At 43.0% G+C, this 23816-nt stretch overlaps 1 protein-coding gene across 1 annotated transcript in view; it reads left to right on the forward strand.

Moving 5' to 3' along the window:
* LOC146829326 (uncharacterized) overlaps positions 1-2842 on the forward strand; it is a 197126-nt gene extending 194284 nt beyond the window's left edge. Inside the window, exons 4-5 of the mRNA XM_085606469.1 lie at positions 2585-2701; positions 2764-2842. Coding sequence (XP_085462595.1) covers positions 2585-2701; positions 2764-2842 — 196 coding nt within the window. The remainder of the gene's footprint in view (positions 1-2584; positions 2702-2763) is intronic.
* The last annotated feature ends 20974 nt before the right edge of the window (positions 2843-23816 follow it).

Raw genomic sequence — 23816 nt, forward strand, 5'->3', positions numbered from 1 at the left:
CTTTAGAAAGAAAACTAGCATGTCGTCTATGTAGTAAAGTATCAACACCAATAAAGACTTTCCGTTTTTCAAAGTAATGGTGTCGGAGTTATCTGCAATATGATTGAGATGTTAGGCACTCAAAGCATGACAGAATGTGCACATACAGTCACACAGTTGCTTAGACAGTCACACAGTACCTTAAACGCGGACATACAGCCTCAATACTTGATGTCCTTACCGAATTGTTATGATACGGCCGGTGGACAAACGTAGACGATGACAAGTGATTCAAAAACACTAGTTTTTCAGAAAAGTCCAAACTGTATTGTTCCAACAGTGAACAGACCCGGATGGACACCAAAGTAAAGTTCCAAAAACAAAGAAAACAAATTTGTGGTTTGAACGTGGTCATCGAATAATGCATATGTCAGCCATGACAATTACATAACTCAGCCTCCCAATCCTAATGATAGGGAAACCGGATAGGCCCTCAAGTAAAATATGAGAAACAACCAAAATTTAGTATGTTGAACTATAAGTATATTCAACCCACATGTCCATAGTAATGGTCGCAAAGTCTAGCCACCCAATCCTGCATATTGTGATAATAAACCAGCAAACAGGATTCCAGGATCTTAGGAACAGGGCCTGGGGGTCAGGAGTCACTCCTACAGAAGTCACTCGCAAGGAGGGGCATGGCTTAGCGCCTGAGGAGCATGACGGCGTCCAGGTGAGGCTCTCCAGTGCAACATGGTGATTTTGCGTTACCAGGGCAGCTTACGCGATCACACCAAGCGCCAGACACATCTGAAGGTCTCCTGGACATAATGAGACCCTTGGTAATCCAGCACGCCTTGCTGAAATGGTTTTATTTTTGATTAAATGTTTTTTCTCGCCGCCGCGATAGCGCGGCCGCCATTTTGTGCACGCTACCTGAATTATGGAGCTCTCCCTGTCTGCACCTTTATCGACCTGGAAATGCCTCCACTTTCTTTCCAACCCTCCTGACTTCCACTAAATTGCAGCCCCCCTCTACAATCCTTGGAGATGTTCTGACACGTCAATTAATCTTTCTTCCACCATTTGATATGCCTTCATTTAAGTCCTCATAGTCTCCCTGAATTTCCTGTGACTTTTGAGCTGTTACCATATGTGCCCATATATCCACATTTGTGATTGCTTTCCTCATTCTTTGTGGCTACGCTGATACAACATGCTACTCTGAGAGGTTAACCATCTTTGCAGTAACTTTCATTTATTTATCTCTCATTGCACTTTACTTTCATCTCTGTGGAGTTGTTGTCCATACTCCTTACGTGGATGATATCAGGGCAGTCGTGCGCTCATTAATATCAAGGTCTGTGTTTAGTTCGAGATCTATGGGCAGACTGAAAGGATCTTTTTCATCGCACTCAAAACCAAAACTTATTTTTATTAAAAATTCAACAAAAAACTGAATTCTCCAGGTTGGAGGATTCTCTGGCACTCCCATCTCAGGATTCTGCAGCAACAATGTATCCCAATCTTACACCATCTGGGAAAGTACTTACTAAACGCCTTAAAAAAGACCCTCCCTCTCCGCCTAAAGCAGTTTTGCTTGTCTCCATCGAACTGTTACTGGAAGAAATAAGGGCACTTAGACCATTTGTGGAAGAAACCAATGCCAAAATACAAATTCTTACTGATCAATGGTCCCACCTCAACACAAGGTTCACTACAGTTGAACACAGCATGTCCTTATTAGGGGAAACTTGTACCAATGTTTCTCAACTCAATTCTGAAGTCTCTGTACTCCAGCAGCAGGTCGAGTACCTTGAAAACCGCAACAGGCGGAATAACCTGCACATTTACGGACTGGCGGAGTTGAAGAAACAGATCCTTATACCTTCTTTAAATCTCTCCTCCCAAATTACTCCATATGCCAGAAGACACACTTCTTATCATTCATCGTGCACATAGGTTGGGTCGTCTTCCTTCTAATGCCTCATCTTCACTATGACCAAGAGGAGTCATCCTATATTTTTGAGAGTACACTGATCTGTTAAAAGTTCTGTCAGCGGTCAAGTCGGCTCAACGAATCACTTGATCTGGCTCTACATTATTTTTTGCAGAAGACCATGCCAAGACCACTGCAAATAGGCGCAAGGCATTTCTCAACATGAGGCCTGATCTGCGATTGATGGGGGCCCGTTATGGCCTCTTTCACCCGTGCCTTTTTACAGTCACATACAACAATAGAACGACAACATACGAAGATCCACTATGCCTACAAAGTTTCATAAACTCTTGTAAGACAGGTGCCATGGAGTTTTCAGGTCTTTTGTCCTCGCATAACGCTAAATTTTATGCAATTTCATGTTTTTTTCTTGCAGGTTCCTCAGGTTCTGCTTTCTCCCTTGAAGTATTGTTCACTCATGAGTTGTTGTTCTTATAGTTTAAATTGACCTAAGGTTGAATATGCTTCTCTTCCGGCTTTAGATATGACTTAGCATTTTAATCACATTTTTGTGGGTTCTGGGTCACCCTGTTTGAACTTATTGAACTATTGTTTAATGTAAGTTTCATTAATAATTTTAATACTTGTTATTCTTCGCTTTCACAGATGTCTCATCCCTGTAACGTGTTTCTCCCCATCCTCTGTGTGGTCAATCCTGGATGTACCGTCTGTTCCATGTGGTTCCATCTCCCCTCCCTATACCCCTGAACCTTCTTTGTGTAGGTATGTTAGTTTTATACATTCTTTTTCTTATCTTTATTCTCTTTTCTTTATATCCTTCGAAGCCCTCTTCAGGTGTCATCAATATTTTTCTCTTCTATTCTTCTCTTCTCTTCATACATATTCCCAGAATCTTTCATCTAATTTCTCTTGCACTCTTCTTATTCTCTCTCATGTTCGATACTTTAGCTCATTTGCATTTGTGCTTTTATCTACTTTACTGTTGGATTTTATCATCTCTTTTATTTTTTTCTCCTTGCTTAGTAGTGAATAAGGTCATTTATTTTTACTTTTATTCTTCTATGTACTTTTGTCATTCTATTGAATTGGTTTGCTGTTTAATTCTTTTTTCTTCTTTATTTTTCTTTTTTAATATTTCATGACATTGAAAATATTATCCTGGAATGTTAGGGGATTACACTCTCCCATTAAGAGGCAGAGAGTTTTAAGACATCTCGCTAAATTAGAAGCTGATATAGTCTGTCTTCAGGAATCTCACCTTACAGCTGTTGAGTCATTGAAACTGAAACAGGGTTGGGTGGGGAAATGTTCTTCTCTCCAGGTGACGGCAAATGTAATGGTGTCATGTTTCTTTGTCGTAAATTACTTCCTTTTAAATTTATCTCACAAGATTCCGATGCGAATAGCCATTGGTTAAATTATTATTGGGAGGTGCTCCAGTCTCTTTTCTATTGTTTATGCCTCTACTGGCGGTGATTCCTCATTTTGGTCCTCTCTAGCTCAACAAATCACTTCATGTATTGAAGACAATTTATATTAGGTGGTGACTGTAATCAGGTCTTGGACCCTTTTCTAGTCCGCCACGCTAAGGTCTCTTTTATCCCAAATAAACCCCATAAATCTTTTGTTCACACAATCACCCAACATAAACTCCTGGATGCATGGAGATTATGTAACCCTTCTACTAGTGAGTATGCTTGTTATTACCCTGTCCATCATACTCAATCAAGAATTGACTATTTGTATCTCATAATGTGTCCCAAGCCCTCATAAATGCAGAGATTGGTTCCATTCTATTGTCAGATCATGCCCCTATTTCAATCCAACTTGATATTTTACCAAAGGCTAACTCTTTCAGACGCTGGCGTTTTAATAACGCTCTCCTTTTGTATCCCGCATTTACATCCTCCTTCACTATCTTCTGCAATTAATATTTTTTAGTTAATTAGAATGACTCTATGCCCTTTTCGACCGTTTGGGATGCCTTTAAAAGCCTCAGCCAGGGATTTCATCATTGTGTATGTTGCTAAGAAACGCAAGATAGCACGTAAACATACTAAAGATCTCCTTAATGAGATTAAGAGACTGGAGTACTCCTACTACTCATCTAATTCAAAAGAATGTTTGTCTGCCCTTATAAAGGCTAAACTTCAGTTTAATAAGGAATCCACTGATAACGCTTCATTGTATTTGTTAAAGTCTAGTACGAAATGTTACTGTGGCCAAAACAAGGCAGGGAAAATTCTAGCCAACTATCTGAATATTAAACATAATAAGCTAAATGTTGATTCTATTTATGACGAACACGTTATTTTAAAACTCAAGGATACGGACATTTTAACTCAGTTTTCCCTCTTCTTTCAATCACTATATACTGCTGAAACACACCCAACAGACTCTCCATTATCCCAATTCTTTTCCACCATTCAAAAACCCTCTTATACCTCTCTGGATCTATCTCCTTTAGAATTCGATCTCACACAACAGGAACTTTCTGATGCCCTTCAACACCTTAAAAAAGACAAAGCACCAGGACCGGATAGTTTTACAGTCACATTTTTTCTGTGCTTCTCCAAACTATGCTTCCCAAGATACACTCATTGATACACTCTTTTTGTTCCCCAAAAGGCTCCACGGGTTCTTTTTCTGAGGCACATATTTGTCTCATTCCTAATGAAGGCAAAGACCCGACATTTTGTAAAAACTACTGGCCCATCTCACTAGTCAACGTCGGTTATAACATTTTCTCCAAAGCCTTAGCTCTCCGCTTAGATTCTTTTCTACCAAATTTATTAGGTAAAGAACAACCTGGTTGGTCAAAGGCCGACTTATTACAGATAATGCAAGACTCTTTTTTGACATTTTATCCAGATCCTCCCATTTAACCCGTTCTGTGCCCATGACAAGCTGGACTCGTCATGGAGCACAGTCGCGATGTGCCCATGACGAGTCACGCTCATCATGCCATCCACCCACGGGGGAAGCGCTGGCGCTCCCCCCGTGAGTGGTCGAACTTTTTTTTTTTTACTGGGAAGGCAGGGGAAGACCTTCCTCTGCCTCCCTCCGCCCCCGCGTCATCAATGACGTCAGCGCGCGAGCCGCGCTGACGTCATTGGAGGTTTCCCCTTTGTTCTCCGTGGCACAGGAAGCCATTTGCTTCCTGCGCCACGGAGAAGAAAGAGGTGAGTTTTGGGGCTGGGAATGGGGGATTTGAGTTTTAACGGGCCGAAATTGTTATTGTTTGGCCCGGGACTTGGAATTCAATAGCTGTGTATTTATTCGTGTGCACTCTTTGACTGTGCACCTTATATAAATGCCAAAGTGCAGCAGGATGGAGAGAAATAGACGGTTTTAAATAAGAAAAATAAATACATAACTAAATAAAGCAAGACAGAGGGGTTGAAAAGTGGCCAGATTGTTTTTTATTTACTTCCAAATACATCAGCATCACGTTACAGCGTTTGCCAGTGAAGCGCTACTTTCGTTTCTCGTCTTTCTTTGAACAGCATTGTTGTTCCCAGGTGGTTGATGGGTGGATTGGAAAACACAATGTGTACCATGGCTCTGTGTTTATGGATGTGGTCTTTTTATACCATACTGCTTACTTTTTTGTAAGGATATAAGCAATGCACATTGAAACGGTTCCCTTCAGGGCCCTCTAGTCATGTTCATAACTTTTCAAGTAAATCCACTCGCTGATTTCTGAATAGTGAGTGAGAGACCGTTAAGGTAACCATGTTGTTTCTGCTTACATTTCACATGCTTTACTTAATCTTGCATTCCCTATGAGTGGTTGCTTTTGTTTTTTTTTTAGGCAGCATATTACTCTTATCAAGTGCATAATTTGAATTAAGCCACATCCAAGTGTTTATAGCGGGCACAATTAGGTTATAGCTGAAGGCAGTGCGAGTTTCTCTCAGTGGGGAAGTATGGTGTTCATTGGGGGAGAGGATGTGGCACTATGGCCAGAGCTGTCGCATTTGGGACTGGGGAACCGGGTTCAGCCTTCATGACCGGTCCACCAGACCACTGTACTGAGGGAGCACATTCCCATGCTAGACCTTAGAAGGCCCCACTAGACCTTAGAAGGCTTGATGTCTTAGCACAAGCAGGTGTATCCTAGTGGTGTCAATTGTGGGTTAACCTTGAAGGCCTGTCCACCACAATCCATACTGAAGTTCATCTCCAGTCTTGCGGGCAGGCCTACGAAGCAGCACACCCTAGAGCAACAGTGATCCAGTTGCTGTGACTCTGTCACTGAGGTCACATGAACCTTGAGCAGGTTAGGGCGATGCGAACGGTGTGACCTCACTGGGTACCTATTGCGGTTGGGTGCGTAGTGCTGTCAAGTATATTATGGTTTGAAAAAAACTTGCTGCCTCCTTCCTGGCCTCCAGCAATTTTCAGAAACAATAAAAATGTCATGATAACTTTGGTGATTAATGTTCTTCCTAGTGTGGAAATATGGATTTTTCTGATCAGTTATGTCCCCTATCTTGGACCCCAACGGCTTCATGTATGAATCACAAGTACATGTATGTTCCCTCCAGTTCCAGTTATGAAGACGCAAATACATGTGCGTCCACCGTCAACATGTCCTCTGTCAGATCCGCCATGAATAGGCCGGATATTCCATTCTTAAGTATGAAAGGCCACCGGCTTTATATGGTTCACTTATGTCATTTTTACAGTCCAGGCAGGTAGGCCCTGATTCTGTCTTCGAACTCTTCTTGCCTTCTGCCTCTGAAAGGTCCAGTCTGAGCCTGCATCTGTGACCATGAACTTTGTCTCATTCTCTGCGCGGCTCACGAAGCCTGACATCAGCCTGCTGCCTGCCAAAAACTGTATTTCACCTTCGAAATTATCTGCTCCGTTCCCTGCCCGATGCATTCCTGTCTAGTAGTTTAAGTAAACATTCTTCCAGCTACCGAGCAAAGGCCCGGCTTCTCTGTCTTTATGCAAGTAATTCATAGCCCTATTGCTATGGAAGATTTCCGCCCTCGCATCTAGTGTAGACACTTAGACGCTTGTACACGCACTAACAGTCAGTATAGTCAGTATAGAATAAGATTCTACTCGAAGAAACCTCTCTTTTGGATAACTTAGTTCTTTAAACATAGGATGTTAGATATGATTTGGGATTAGGTTGACTTGACCCTCCAGACTTCTGTCGCCACATGGAGAGCTAAATGTCAAGTCCCCTTCACCCCCTAGTTGCACGTCAATCACACGTCATGCTGCTGCGCGCGCATCTCTGCCAAGTATTTCTGCTGACATTGCGAAATTATTTCATAGGTCCACCCCTATGTGACATCATAACCAATGACGTTTTCCTTGTTACACCTAATTACGCCTCCTTCAGCTACGCATGTGAAATGTTATCTTTGCTATCAAATGTTACGCCTCTTGTATTTGCCTCACTGTAATGCCTATTGTATAAAAGTAATTGATTGTCAATAACGTATGTACTTCACTTCCTGAACCTTCGTGGTGATGGAACTTGGAGCAACCGATTATAATCGACCATTGGAATAAAGCCCATTCCGAACCTCTAATACCACGGATTCTGCCTCTTATTTACTGAGCTATTTTTTATTATGTTTCTGTATCAAATTAAGTCCCGGTAATTAAATTATTTACCACAGGAATGGCGCCCGAATAGGGACACTTTCTCATCTCACGCGCCGGCGGTGCGTTGCAGGCCCGGTCTCCTGCCACAGCTGGACGGACAATAACGCGTACCAGCAGGATTTCCTGTATCTCCCTCCGGTCAAGCGGGGGCGACTGAGGCTGCGATCAACACCCAGACGAGGCGGTGAGAAGTGCGAAGTATCCCGACCAGAGCCTAGCTGAGAGAGCAAGATCCGAGGTATACAGAGGCCCACCAGTTTCCGAAGTCCCAAGTCGAGTCCAGTGTCCGAAGTGGTCGAGTCGAGTCCAGTCCAGTTCAAGTTCAGTTCAGTTTCCGAGGCCTTCCGTTTCCGAGCTACCCGGTGAGTACCATTACTGGGGAGGCGTTCTGACGTGCACATAGGTTGTGCCGGTCAAGACGGGTTTGGGTACACAAATCCGGTCTGCACTGTTTCAGCAGTGTATCTGTACTGTTTAGCAGTATATCTAGTATATCAAGTATATAAATTCAGAATAATTCAGTTCAAGTCGAGTATTATGTTTAATGATTAAGTTTTCCTTAGATCGTCATCATCATTGTTGCTCAGTTAAATGTTAAATGTTAAATGTTTTTAGTACGTTCTGCATATTGTGGTATGAATGACTGTTCATTATTGTGATTACTGTATTAAGTTTGTTCAAGATCAAGTATCAGATCAGTTCTCAATATGCCGCTCTTTTCGAAATTAAGACAGATCACAACTAGAAAAGGGGTACTCGAAGAAGCTGTTCCTATTCCTCCTAGGGACACTCCAGGGTACTTCATGTATCATAAACATGGCTTAGACGCTATATTATTTCTTGATTTATGGGTAGACTACACCAAGGAATTACCAGAAAGTCAGAGGTGGCCCGCAGCGGGGACCTGGGATGCAGAGTGCATCATGAAAGTAGAGGAAGAGTTATGGAAAAGGAAAGTTAGACAGTCACAGAAAGACGCCATTGAGTTATGGCGTAAAGAATCTCATAGACGTACAGAAAAAGCACTCCGACAGGAAGAGAGAAATAGAGAGAATTCAAATAAAATCCGAGAGAATATATTGATTGAAGAAGGTACCCGAGTGAAATCAGAACAAGTAGACAGACAAAGAAATGCCCTTATGAATGGTATGTATCCCCTTCTGGCCGAAGGATTACCTAAGGCTACTCCAGAGATACCAAAAGACTTGCCAACCCCATTATTTCCAATAAAGGTACATCCTAAGGGGCATCCTAGAACCGCAGAAGACGTTTTTCTTTCCTCATATTTAGATGACGCAGCTCCCGAGTATGCAAATTCCGCCCCACATAGACCGCCTGCCAGGGAGGTTCAACGCCAAGACCCAGTATCTGTACCTCTACAGCAACAAATCCTCTCACAAGTTCCGGCAAGCACATCTGTTTCTACATCTGTTCCTGCAGATACTTCTATAGCTGTGTCCACACCTATAGTTGCTGTATCGCGTTCAACGAATCCTTTCACGCCCGATACCCCAGATGGGGCTACGGGAGGTGCTACCAATATTTTTTCTACGCCACCCAGAATAAATAAACTCACCTTTCAAGAGTCAGCACATTCACGTACCCCCAAACTCATAAATGCCCGTACGCTTAAAGAACTTCTTGTAGATTGTAGATATGACCCTGTGCCCGGCAAAGAGGACGAAATGATCATGGCATCATTACGTATCAGACGAGCCGCGGTGTATTTAGGGAAGTTACCAGGAATGGCTGCGCATCTAGATAATATATACCATTTTGTTCAAACAGGGCGAGATTCTGAATGTATTAACAGAGCTATGGAATACCAAAAAGTGGAGATACAGGGGGAACTGTTACGTTTCCTCATAAATTGTGTGATCAGAAATCAAGACCGACCGGGGGTAGACCCGGAAGCAATGCAAATTCTTACCAGATGGAGTCAGAATATATCAGAAGGAAGACATGATAAGCAAAATTGTATAATAGCCATGTGCCGAAAGATCCGTAAAGAAATAGAACGCCTACGCGAAGAAAGATTAACGGTAGACCAGTTCGAACAAAACGAGGAAGAAGGATCAGGACTGTCCATAGGACAGTCAGAAACTATAGCCTATGTAGGTAGAGGAAGATCTTGTAATAATACTAGATGTCTTACTGACCCGATACGTCCGATATGTCCAGATAATAACAGGAATTTCCAAACACCTATAGTTCATATAAGGTCTAACGAGCATTCGTTTCAAGCCGCTGACAAATTACTCCGAGAACGAAGGGGTTATCATTTTCTCGATTCTATGGATGAACAAGAATTAGCCAGGTCAGCCGTCCATTGGGTCGACAGTCCCGGAAAGTATAGTGATGATACAGTAGCACGCACATTTTTGAATCTCACCCCAGATGAACAGCGTTTAGCTGGGATTTATATGATTCAACAACTTCTTATACTATATCAGAGTCAGCGTTCGGACCCTGGTCCCTTGCCTGATATATTGACTGAATTACTCATGAATAGATGGAGAAGTTCAGGTACTAAATTAATTAAAGAAATACTAGAATTAAGAAAGCAGTACATTCTTTTTGTATGCTCAGAACATGTCTCATTGCCCATCAAGGAAAGAACCACGTATTACATGGACAGACAGAATCCCTTACGAGAAGTACACCCAATAAAAGGCGAGGACAATGAGTTTAAACGCGTGTTTGTATATACGCCCATATCGAAAATAGAATTGTTAGAAATGAAGAAAGTGGTACCCAGTCATGACAAAGACCCAGCGGGTTTTCACCGAGAAATTAAAGACATGTTACTCATGGGAGAGTATACCTATCCCGACATTATGACAATATTAAAGGTATTAATGCCTGCTGGCATTTATGAAAAACTCAGGGAAAAAGAGTGGGAGGTAGGCGACCAAAAGATAGAATGGTCAGCATTAGAAGCAGAAGAAAAGGCCCGAACTGCAGGAGCAGGGCTGGGGGATAAAACTAAAGCACTACCAGGTTTACTAGTACAGGTACTGCCACGTTTATTGACTACGAAAAAGGAAGATTGGGGTACAATTTCAGCCTGTAAACAAAAGCAAGATGAAGACACTAGTGATTACTATGCCCGATTTGAAAAATGTTTTGGTATAAATAGTGGCATAAAAGCAAGTAGCGAATCATACCCACATCTGTTTGTGACCAAATTAGTAGAAAATGCCTTGCCTCAAGTGAAGAATAGAGTATTAAAATTTGAGAGTACATGGCAAGGTAACACTCCATCACAAATGTTACAAATGTTACAATACCATCACAATAGAATTAGAGAGGAACAAGAACATGAACATAGACGCATGAAAGACACGAAAATGAAAATGCTAGTTTCCCAGACAGTTCCAGCTGAAGGACATAAAAAGGGTATGACACATTCCGGTGATTCAACAGGACCTGTAAAAGGGACATGCAATTATTGTAAAAAGCCAGGTCATTACGTACACGATTGTCCAGTTTTGAAACATAATATCGCCATAGGTAATACAAAAGAAAGACCACGGCCACCTAGACAGGATCAGAATGAACAAGGAGCCCCACAGCATGCGCAGTCCATGCCAGCTCCACCACAGTCTATACAGTTTGTGCCTGCTGCACCAGCGCTGCCTGTTGCTGCCACACAAACCACGACACGACAACTGTTCCAGACCGCACAGTACGACTATCCTGATTATCAACGATACGCATGAACCAGCCTAGAGAGGGAAGTTGACTTACCCCTTATCGAGATCCCTGTGGATCAAGAAGGACCTTATGTACATAGTGAATTATTAGGCCAAGACCGAAAATTTTTACTCGATACAGGGGCAAGTCGAACAACTATAAAACGTAGTGAAGTTCCAGGGGCACCCCTCTCAGGCTCACAGAATATTTCCCTTGGTTTTTCAGGAAAACCTATTGTTAATGAAGTGTCACAACCTCTTCCACTTACGATAGGACCTTTGACCCGAACTACAGATTTATTGCTTACTAAATCATGTCCAGAAAACTTGTTAGGAATAAAAACACTGAAAGCTCTAGGAGCTATAATATGTTGTTCTCCGGAAGGAGTACGATTGTTTTTACGTGATTTTAAAGGTCATTATGTGTCTAGAGACATGGATCCCCGATTGCAGACTTTACCTACACATCTATGGGCACAAGGCCCTACTGATGTTGGTTGCATGAATATTACACCATATCGAGTGACACTAAAGGCAGGAGTGGTACTACCACGAATGCGACAATACAAGTTACCACCAGATGCTGTAGTGGCCTTACTGCAAATCATTGACGAGCTTATTGCCCAAGGAGTGGTTGTGGTAACAGACTCCAATGTATGTAATTCCCCGATAATTCCGATTCTTAAACGAACAGATCCGAAGGCCCCACCAGTATATCGATTGGTTATTGATCTGCGCGAATTGAACAAATGCATTGTGCCACAATTCCCTGTGGTCCCAGATATCTCATCATTACTGACAGCTATTGATTCCGAAGCAACATTTTTACTGTAATTGATCTCAAGAATGCTTTTTTCAGCGTCCCAATAGATCCGGAAAGCCAATATTTGTTCGGATTTAGTTTAAATGGACGTAGCTTTAAATTCTCACGCGCACCTCAAGGATTTACAGAAAGTCCCAGCATCTATAGCCAAGCACTGAAACGAGAACTCGACAGTATCCACATGCCAGTTAACACTGCTTTGCTTCAATATGTCGATGATCTGCTGATCACCGCTAGAAGCGAACCCGAATGTGAGAAAGCATCACTGACAGTTTTACAATTTCTAGCCGAAAAGGGGCACAAGGTGTCCCCTTCTAAGCTGCAATTCTGTGTCCAGCGAGTTGTTTATCTTGGACACTCGCTGTCCAAGGAGGGAAGGCAGCTTACACCCGACCGCATTCAGTTAATAGCCAACATGCCAATACCCAAGACACAAAAGGAGGTGCGGGCTTTCATAGGCCTCACTTCATATTGTAGGCAGTGGATCCCTCAGTATGCATTTCTAGCAAAACCACTCATTCAGTTGACAACACAGGAGGCAGCCATATCGACTGTTCTCCCTTGGACTCAGGAACATACACAAGCTTTTGAAAGTCTAAAGAAAGCTTTATGTCAAGCACCTGTTTTAGCAACACCATGTTACAGTAAACAGTTTACACTCTTTGTTACAGAACGCGAAGGTACTGCTTTGTCAGTACTCACACAGGAACAAGCAGGAGCACACAAACCATGTGCTTATTTTTCTAGTACATTAGATCCCGTAGCTCAGGCTTTGCCTGCGTGTCTGAAATCAGTGGCAGCGACAGCTTTAGCAATCAGACAAAGCGATGCCATAGTGTTAGGACATCCATTGACAGTACAAGTACCACACGCAGTAGAGGTTCTTGTAAATAGAACGCAAACACAACACTTGACTATAGCGCGACTTACAGGGTATGAACTAACATTGTTTCAGCCACACATAGAAATCAGACGTTGTAACACATTGAATCCTGCCACACTTTTACCTGTAAATGGAACAGACCCACTAGCCCATGACTGTATTGAAGTTATTACAATCACGACGAAACCCAGACAAGACTTGACAGATGTCCCATTGTCAGACCCAGACCTGACGTTGTATGTAGATGGTTCATGTATGAGAACAAGTACAGGAGAGCTAGTGGCCGCGTACGCAGTCACAACAGACACTGAAATTATTGAAACAAATTGTATAACTACCTTGTCAGCTCAAGCCGCAGAGCTCATCGCTCTGACACAAGCCTGTATTCAAGCCACAAAGAAAAAAGTCAACATATACACTGATTCACGTTATGCATTCGGAGTTGTACATGACTTCGGCGTGCTGTGGCGAGAGAGAGGTTATTTAACTTCTCACGGTGCCCACATTCAGCACGGACCCCTCATTCATGCCTTATTAGATGCAATACATCTACCAACTGCAATATCAATTATGAAATGTAAAGCTCATACGAAAGTTACTGATATCATTTCTCAAGGCAATGATCTAGCTGACAGAACAGCTAAACAGACTGCTCAAACTCAGACATCCGACATGACAAAGACAATAGTCCCGACGCCAACACATTGTATGACGGTGAAAGATCCTACTCTTGACGTAATTGATATACAGACACATGCTACACCAGACGAAATAAAGAAATGGACTGAATTAGGAGGGATCCAAACGGATCAAGGATGGACGATGAAGGAAAAGTCTGTGTGGTTCCTTCCTGATTCAATGGTCCAAGTTATAATTAACACTGTACATAGTCCAGCACATCTAGGAGAAAAAGCTATGCTAGATAGTATTCAACACATTTGGTTCAATAAACATTTACGAGCAGCAGCCAAACAAAAAGTTCGTACCTGTATGATCTGTTGTCAGTTCAACCCAGGAAAAAGCGTTCCCGTAGAACAGGGTGGATTTCAGCCTCCTGATCATCCTTTTGAAGTCCTCCAGATGGATTATATCCAGATGGAACGATGTCGAGGATTCAAATATGTTCTCGTAGTTGTTTGTGCTCTTTCCCGTTGGACGGAGGCATACCCGGTTTCAGATTACACTGCCCCGACTACTGCCAAACAGTTGGTTCGAGAATTCTTCCCACGATACGGTTTACCACGTGTTGTTCACTCAGATAACGGCCAGCCGTTCTCATCCGAATTAATGAAACACGTCTCACTCTTGTTAGGCTATCAGTGGAAATTCCACTGTGTCCGACACCCCGAGGCAGCAGGTCTCGTAGAAAGACATAATCAGACCCTGAAAATTAGATTGTCCAAAATATGCAGGGAGAAAGGTGTCGACTGGGTAGTAGCACTACCAGTTGCACTCTTTTACACGAGAATGGTAGCACACTCTCGAACAGGGCTATCCCCGTATGAAGTGATCTTCGGCAGACCGCCAAATATGTGGGGGACGCCTATACCACGCAAAATAACTGATATTAACTGTAATATGCTGACAGATTACCTGGCTTCCTTGATGTCTGCACTACAATCTTGTCGTTCACAGGTAGCTGCAGCTTTTCCTGACAACACTGAGGTGAAACCCCATGACGTAGTCCCGGGAGACTTGGTCCTCGTGAGGAACTTTGATCGAAAGACTCAGCTGGAACCTAGGTGGAAGTCGCCTCAGCTGGTGTTGCTCACCACAAGGACAGCCGTGAAGATCGAGGGCAGGAAAGGCTGGATTCATTCAAGTCATATCAAGAAATTTCATGGACTACAATCAGATGTGAATACCACACCTTGTGTGTCTTCACCCATTGACTCAAAACTTCCTTTTGTTGAAAAAAGTAAATCCGAATTGTATCAACTAAAACTCAGATCCAATCAGTCAAGCAATTTGATTGTTTAAGTCCTCTCCAAGGTGAAGCGGTTGAATTGTCTCTGACATGTATCCCTTGGACCTGAATAGAGAAAGCACCCGAAAAATGTTGAAACGACAGGCGTACTGTAAATCACTGCGTAGTCATTGCATAGTGACGTTATTAATTTTGTTTTTCTTAAGTCTTTTAATAATTACTGCAAGTATATTGTTGCACATATATTATCCTATTTCTAGACATGTTTACAATGTTACTGCTGAACATTCTTTTAGTGAATTACCTCCGCTTGAGTTGTCTTATAGATTTGCGCTGCGCAATAACACGTTTATCAGTATGTTACATCATTCCCATCAGGTTAGCAATGCTACAAATTGTTGGATATGTGGCCGACTCCCTCCCTATCAGAATTATAAAAGAAGTCTACCTCTCTTTCCATACCCGTTCACACACAACGGCTCCTGTGGAGCATGGTTTAGCTTAATCAATTCCCTAGATTCGAATTCTGCAGTTTATCAAGATAACTGGGTATGGGGAAATTTGAACTTAGTTTTGCTTAAAGTCTGCTATCCTAACAAGGAGGGATTTCCCCAGAGAACAGGAACTGATCTAGAAAATGAAGTGTATGGATTAGGTAATTTTACGCTTAATCTTATGATCCTAAATGTCGAATCAGAAGCTACTCCAATTTTGCCCGCTATGTCAATATTTTCAGTAAAAGGTGAATTATGTGTAAGAAAGAATGGTTCCATACATATGGGCCATAGTAGATGCACCACTGTAGTAGAATTTAGTGATCAAGGCAAGTCTACATTTAGAGCTTCCCGCCATTCCTATTTCATATGTGGTCAGACGGCATATGTACGTTTGCCTCTAGATTGGGATGGTACTTGCTACATTGGATTCCTTCTGCCACCTGTTTTTCTAGCTCCTCCTGATTATCACAGAAACACTCATTTAGTATATAATAGAGTAAGGAGAGATCTCCCGATAGTCGATTACACTGAAACAGCATGGGAAAAATACACAGATTTCAATAAAGGTCTCTTTCCCTATATAGGTACCGTTACTAATAGTAAGCTGATACGTAGATTAACTAGAACCCTTGAAGCAGTAGTGAACGAAACTATTTCCGCCTTAGGCAATTTAACAGAAGAGCAGTCTGCTATGCGGATTGTTGTGCTTCAAAATCGTCTTGTCCTTGACGTCATCCTGGCCGATAGGGGCGGAGCCTGTAGGGTCATCGGATCAAGCTGTTGCATTTTCATACCAGAAAATTCGCCATCTGTATATAAAGCCATAACTCGCCTTCATAAGATTGTAAGCCAGATACACCAGAATCCAGGTACCTGGACTTGGTCCGGTTGGTTTTGGAGTGTATTATCTACCTTTGGATGGAAGGTCCTATCTTTCCTAGGTATTGGCCTTCTCATACTATTCAGTTGCTGTCTATGTCTACAATGTGGACCAGCGATCTGTGGTCTGTGTGCCACATCGTGTATTCCACCACCAGGATTTCATTTATCACGGAAGAAGAAAGAAGAACAAATGATGCTATATGAACAGATCAATGGATTGATGAAGATTGATATCTCTTAACGGGCAAGTAGGGGACAAGGAGGGAATGTGGAAATATGGATTTTTCTGATCAGTTATGTCCCCTATCTTGGACCCCAACGGCTTCATGTATGAATCACAAGTACATGTATGTTCCCTCCAGTTCCAGTTATGAAGACGCAAATACATGTGCGTCCACCGTCAACATGTCCTCTGTCAGATCCGCCATGAATAGGCCGGATATTCCAATCTTAAGTATGAAAGGCCACCGGCTTTATATGGTTCACTTATGTCATTTTTACAGTCCAGGCAGGTAGGCCCTGATTCTGTCTTCGAACTCTTCTTGCCTTCTGCCTCTGAAAGCTCCAGTCTGAGCCTGCATCTGTGACCATGAACTTTGTCTCATTCTCTGCGCGGCTCACGAAGCCTGACATCAGCCTGCTGCCTGCCAAAAACTGTATTTCACCTTCAAAATTATCTGCTCCGTTCCCTGCCCGATGCATTCCTGTCTAGTAGTTTAAGTAAACATTCTTCCAGCTACCGAGCAAAGGCCCGGCTTCTCTGTCTTTATGCAAGTAATTCATAGCCCTATTGCTATGGAAGATTTCCGCCCTCGCATCTAGTGTAGACACTTAGACGCTTGTACACGCACTAACAGTCAGTATAGTCAGTATAGAATAAGATTCTACTCGAAGAAACCTCTCTTTTGGATAACTTAGTTCTTTAAACATAGGATGTTAGATATGATTTGGGATTAGGTTGACTTGACCCTCCAGACTTCTGTCGCCACATGGAGAGCTAAATGTCAAGTCCCCTTCACCCCCTAGTTGCACGTCAATCACACGTCATGCTGCTGCGCGCGCATCTCTGCCAAGTATTTCTGCTGACATTGCGAAATTATTTCATAGGTCCACCCCTATGTGACATCATAACCAATGACGTTTTCCTTGTTACACCCAATTACGCCTCCTTCAGCTACGCATGTGAAATGTTATCTTTGCTATCAAATGTTACGCCTCTTGTATTTGCCTCACTGTAATGCCTATTGTATAAAAGTAATTGATTGTCAATAACGTATGTACTTCACTTCCTGAACCTTCGTGGTGATGGAACTTGGAGCAACCGATTATAATCGACCATTGGAATAAAGCCCATTCCGAACCTCTAATACCACGGATTCTGCCTCTTATTTACTGAGCTATTTTTTATTATGTTTCTGTATCAAATTAAGTCCCGGTAATTAAATTATTTACCACACTAGAGAGAGATGGAGTTTTGTCTAGTGGAAGGGTTGACTCTTGGAAAGGTAGCACAGAGGGTTAATGTGCCTGCTGCAAAGAGCATGTACCATGCAGATCACAAAGTGCACTGCTTTAATGGGGGGACCATGATGAATGGTCATTTAATGTCAGCTGTAGATGATGGATCCCTGAACAGTGTCATGTATGTGCATGTTTGCATTGTGCGGAGGGGATTAGCAGATAATTATTCACGCAGCTCTCTGATGGATGTCACATGCGGTTTTTCTGTGTCCCCAGATAGATCATGCAGTCTGCGTGTTCTCTTTTGTACTGCCAGTCACCGGTGTATTCAACTGTGTAGCCTTGGACCGTGTCATGTATGTGCATGTAACTTGCATGATCGAGGTAACTATTAGCGGTGATACTACGTGTCTCTCGGACCTCTTTCAAGTGGTCACCGTCCTTTTTCCCCAGCAACGCCCCCCCTCCCCAGGGGCGGCAATCTGAGAGATAGCCCCGGGTGCCTCAAGCTCTAGCTACGCCTCTGCCCCCGATGTCTCTTTTATGCATTCCTAGCGCCCGGGTTTTTTTCTTTTTTTAGGTTTGGGGTTGTTTGTGGGAGCGGCCCCTTAGACAAGGGTCGCTCCCCTTATGGCCACATTATTTTTTTAATATTTTAAAGTCCAAACAAAATCAAAGAGGTAGCAGATGATAAGAGGAAAAAGTGATGTGTGCATGTTACAAAAGAGTACAAAATACAAGTGGAGGTAAAATACTGCAATAAATGGCAGACACTCAGAAACCAAGAGTAAACGTTACGTTACATGAGGCAATGGTGGTAATTGTGCATGTATCAAAAGCAAACAAAATACAAGAGGTAGAAAACAATACGTTGCAAGAGGAAAAGTGACATGTGTGCAAGTTACAAAAGAGTACAGAGTACAAGTAGAGGTATAAATGTGCAATAAATGGCAGACACTCAAAACACAGCAACACACTGGGAAGGCACTTCTATAGGCATGGAGAACAGAATTTCCTATAATGTAAAGACTTCCTTCAGACAATAGAGAGGGCGTGAATTAAGTTTGGAAGTGTCTTTGCAGGAGGAGAACTTTGAGGTCAGTTTTGAAGGACTGGGAAGAGGGGGTGGTCCGGAGCTGAGGCTGAGTTCCAGATTCTCACCGCGTTGCCTGTAAAGGATTGGGCCATCGATCTTTCCTTCTTGAAAGTGGGAGGCTCAAGCAATACATTTTGGTCTAGAGCATTATATGCAGATGTGACATCCATGTTTTTTTCTCCTTTTTATTCTAGGCTAAAGCTTTTGATTCCTGTTTCCGGTTTCGACAGTGGTTGTTTTGCAGTTTTGTGTAGTTGCATTTTTTTGGTTAAAATGTTTTTTTGTTGTATTTAAAATGAGTAATATTTAATGTTTGAATGAATTTTTTTGTAAGTGATGTCATAATGGCAGTATATTTAGTTAGTGGTTTGAGCATGAAATTCTTTGCGATGTGTTTTGCATAGTCTTAGGTGTAATTTCTTTTCTCTTTCTTTTTTAGTGGGATATTGTTGATCCATACTGTGTCTGTGCAGAGCAGGTGGTGGTGAGTAGTTTAGCTGCCTCTGGCAAGTGAGTGGTATTGTTTTGGAGTACATATGTGTTTTTGATAAAGGTGCTTTTTGTTTATTGCTTATTTTACAAAGTGTTTGTTGTTGTTGACTTGTTTGACAAGTTACCTTTATTAATAAGCATTATGGCTAGCCGTAGAATGGCTGCTCAACAGGTGATTGGTATGCTTCTTGAATCTTCCTCTGAGCATGATTATGAGACTGACAGTGCATCTGAGGGAGAGGAGGGAGGGGAAGATTCTGGCAGTGAGTTTTCTCTCCACATGGAATCATCAGATGATGAAGGTACTCTCAGTGCATATGAAGGTACTCTTGGTGTGGATGAAGCAACTCACAGTGCGGATGAAGTGCCTGTCTTAGAGGAGGAAACTGCTGTGCTGATGGTGCAAGAGGCATCTGGATTGCAGTGTGAGGCTGCTAGGCTTCCTACTGGAAGTGCTGGACTTTGGGTTGATCCAAACATGGTGCAGCCGGTGTTGCCTGCCTTTAGCGGTGATGCAGGGTGCAGAGTGGATTGTGAACACTTTTTGCCTCTACAGTTTTTTCAGTTGTTTATGGATGATGTATTTTTGGGTGAAATTGTTGAGCAGACAAATTTGTATGCTGAACAGTTTTTGAGGGACAACAGTGACAAACTTAGGCCCCAGTCTAGAGCTACCCGGTGAACTCCCACACATTTGGAAGAGATTAAGAAGTTTTTGGGTTTGACTTTATTGATGGGTGTGGTAAGGAAGCCAACATTGGCTTCATATTGGTCTACTAGCCCCTTGTTGGCAACTGCCATATTTCCTGCAGTTATGACTCATAATCGGTATTTACTTTTGCCACGTATGCTGCATTTTGTTGATAATTCTATGGCGTTGCCACGAGATCACCCTGACTGTGACCGTCTTTTTAAGATTCGGCCCGTTCTTGATCACTTTGTAGATCGATTTTCTGAGATCTATACTCCAGGGAAAGAAATATCTATTGATGAGTCTTTGGTCTTGTTCAAGGGCCATTTGGTTTTTAGGCAGTACATCCCTAGAAAGAGGGCACGCTATGGAATTAAGCTGTATATGTTGTCTGAGAGTAGGACAGGATATGTTTTTAATTTTCGTGTGTACACTGGTAGAGATTCTACTATTGACCCCCCAGGTTGTCCGTCCAACTTTTGGAGTTTCAGAGAAAATTGTGTGGGATCTTGCTAGAAGACTGTTTAACAGAGGCCACCATTTGTACCTTGATAACTTCTATACTGCTGTGCAATTATTTAAGGAATTGTATAAAGTGGACACTTTTGCATGTGGCACAATCCGCTCTAACCGTAAAGGTTATCCGTAAGAGCTTGTTTGCAAAAAACTTCAGAGGGGGCAGTGCAGTTCCTTGCATAGTGATGAACTACTAGCTGTAAAATTTGTGGACAGGAGGGATGTGTACATGCTGACTACCATCCATGATGAGAGTACTTCACCTGTGGCTGTTTGGGGTCAGGTTGCTGAAGTGCGCAAACCTGTGTGCATTCTAGACTACAATAAGCACATGGGTGGTGTTGACAGAGTAGATCAGAGGTTGGAACCTTACTCTGCTATTCGGAAGGCTTATGTTTGGTATAAGAAGTTGGCCATCCATTTCTTCGAATTAGCAAATTTCAATGCATTTATTGTGTTCAAGGAGTGTTCTCCTGCGTCAAAGTTGACATTTCTTTAGTTTCAGCACTCTGTGATAGCTAGCCTTGTTGTTGTGGAACAGGCAAGTGTTCCTAGATTTGGAGTGGTGGAGGATGTGGCTCGATTGAAAGATCGCCACTTTCCTGATTACATCCCTCCCACATCTTCAAAAGATTTTCCCAATAGGAGATGTAGAGTCTGTTGGTGAAGAGATAAGCGGAAGGAGTCTCGTTATTTCTGTTTCGGGTGTCCTTCTAACCCTGGGCTGTGCATGCCTGCTTGTTTTAGAGCGTACCACACGCAAAATAAATTTTGGGAGCTTCCATGAGGGGTAAAGTGACCTGCCTGGTCTGTATTGTTTAAAAAAATTATTCTGTTTCAAGGTTGGCATTAGTGCAATGTATTTAGTTTCAGATTTTGTGTTAGAAGATTTGTATCTATTTGCAATTTGTTTGTGTTTTTTTGTATATAAAATCCTAAATGTGATGGTGGTATGTGTAGGTTGCTGCTTGGCTGGAGGTGGAACGCTGGGTGGTGGGAAATTTGAGTGAGCCCGGTGATGCCACAACTTTCCCACACAAAATTGTGTGAAAAATTTATTTTTTTCAGCTAAAATTGAAGTTGGAAGGGGATTCTGGGTATGAAAACTTTGGGGGATCCACGCAAGCCATACCTCCCTGGAAGCCCCCGGGTGTCGAGTTTTAAGAAATGTATGGGTTTGGTAGGTTTACCTAGATGGCAGCCGAGCACCGGGCCAAAAACCCAAGTGACCCCCATTGTATAACCAGGTGGTTTTGAGATAGGCAATTTTGATGTCGCCTCACTACGTTTTGGGCCCTTGTCTGTCGCGGGTACTTGGGCCTTCCACACAAGTGAGGCACCATTTTTACCGGGAGACCCGGGGGAATGCTGGGTGGTGGAAAATTTGAGTGAGCCCGGTGATGCCACAACTTTCCCACACAAAAATGTGTGAAAAATGTGATTCTTTCAGCTAAAAATGAGGTTTGCAGGGGATTCTGGGTGAGGAAACGTTGGGGGATCCATGCAAGCCATACCTCCCTGGAAGCCCCCGGGTGTCTAGTTTTCATAAATGTATGGGCGTGGTAGGTTTCCCTAGATGGCCGCCGAGCACTGGGCCAAACACCCAAGTGACCCCCCTTGGAAAACCAGGTGGTTTTGAGATAGGCAATTTTGATGTCGCCTCACTACGTTTTGGGCCCTTGCCTGTCGATCGTACTTGGGCCTCCCACACAAGTGAGGCACCCTTTTTACCGGGAGACCCGGGGAAACGCTGGGTGGTGGGAAATTTGAGTGAGCCCGGTGATGCCACAACTTTCCCACACAAAAGTGTGTGAAAAATGTGTTTTTTTCAGCTAAAATTGAAGTTTACAGGGGATTCTGGGTAAGGAAACGTTGGGGGATCCACGCAAGCCATACCTCCCTGGAAGCCCCCTCATGTCTAGTTTTCAGAAATGTATGGGTTTGGTAGGTTTCACTAGATGGCCGTCGAACACCTGGCCAAAAACCCAAGTGACCCCCCTTGCAAAACCAGGTGGTTTTGAGATAGGCAATTTTGATGTCACCTCACTACGTTTTTGGCCCTTGCCTGTCGCGGGTACTTGGGCCTCCTACACAAGTGAGGCACCATTTTTACAGGGTGACCCGGGGGAACGCTGGGTGGTGGGTAATTTGAGTGAGCCCAGTGATGCACAACTTTCTCACACAAAAATGTGTGAAAAATTTGACTTTTTCAGCTACACTTGAGGTTTGCAGGGGATTCTGGGTAAGGAAACGTTGGGGATCCACGCAGCCATACCTCCCTGGAAGCACACGGGAGTCTAGTTTTCAGAAATATATAGCTTTGCTAGGTTTCCCAAGACTTTGGGGAACGTGGGGTGGGTGGAAATTTGTGGATCCACACAGATTCTGGAACTTTCCACCACGGAAATGTGGGGAAAATGTGTGGGATTCTGGGTAACAGACCCTGGTGGGAGGCAGTCAAGTCACCCCATCCAGGATTCCCCTGGGTGTCTAGTTTTCAAAAATGTATAGGTTTGCTAAGTTTCCTAAGGTACCCGCAGAGCTAGGGTTCAAAAACTACAGCTAGACATTTTGCCAAAAAGGGTAATTTTTCACTGCGAAATTGAGGTGTGACACGTTGCGTTTTGTGCCGTTTCCTGCCGCGGGCACTAGGCCGACCCCCACAAGTGAGGTGCGGTTTTTCTTGTAAGACTTTTTGGAATGCGGGGTGGGTGGGAATTTGTGGATCCACGCAGATTCCGGAACTTTCCAACACAGAAATGTGGGGAAAATGTGTTTTTTTGACAATTTGTTAGGTTTGCAAGGGATTCTGGGTAACAGACCCTGGTGGGAGGCAGTCAAGTCACCCCATCCTGGATTCCCCTGGGAGTCTAGTTTTCAAAAATGTATAGGTTTGCTAGGTTTTCCAAGGTGCCCGCAGAGCTAGGGTTCAAAAACTAGAGCTAGGTACTTTGCCAAAAAAGGGTCATTTTTCACTGCGAAATTGAGGTGTGACCACGTTGCGTTTTGCGCCGTTTCTTGTCACGGGCACTAGACCGACCCCCACAAGTGAGGTACCATTTTTCTTGTAAGACATTGGGGAACGCGGGGTGGGTGGAAAATTGTAGATCCACGCAGATTCCAGAACTTTCCACCACAGAAATGTGGGGAAAATGTGTTTTTTTGGACAATTTTTTAGGTTTGCAAGGGATTTTGGGTAACAGAACCAAGTCACCCCATCCTGGATTCCCCTGGGTGTCTAGTTTTCAAAAATGTATAGGTTCGCAACATTTCACTAGGTGCC

The sequence above is a fragment of the Triturus cristatus genome, chromosome 5_2, assembly GCF_964204655.1.
Source record: "Triturus cristatus chromosome 5_2, aTriCri1.1, whole genome shotgun sequence".
NCBI classification, from domain to species: Eukaryota; Metazoa; Chordata; class Amphibia; order Caudata; family Salamandridae; genus Triturus; species Triturus cristatus.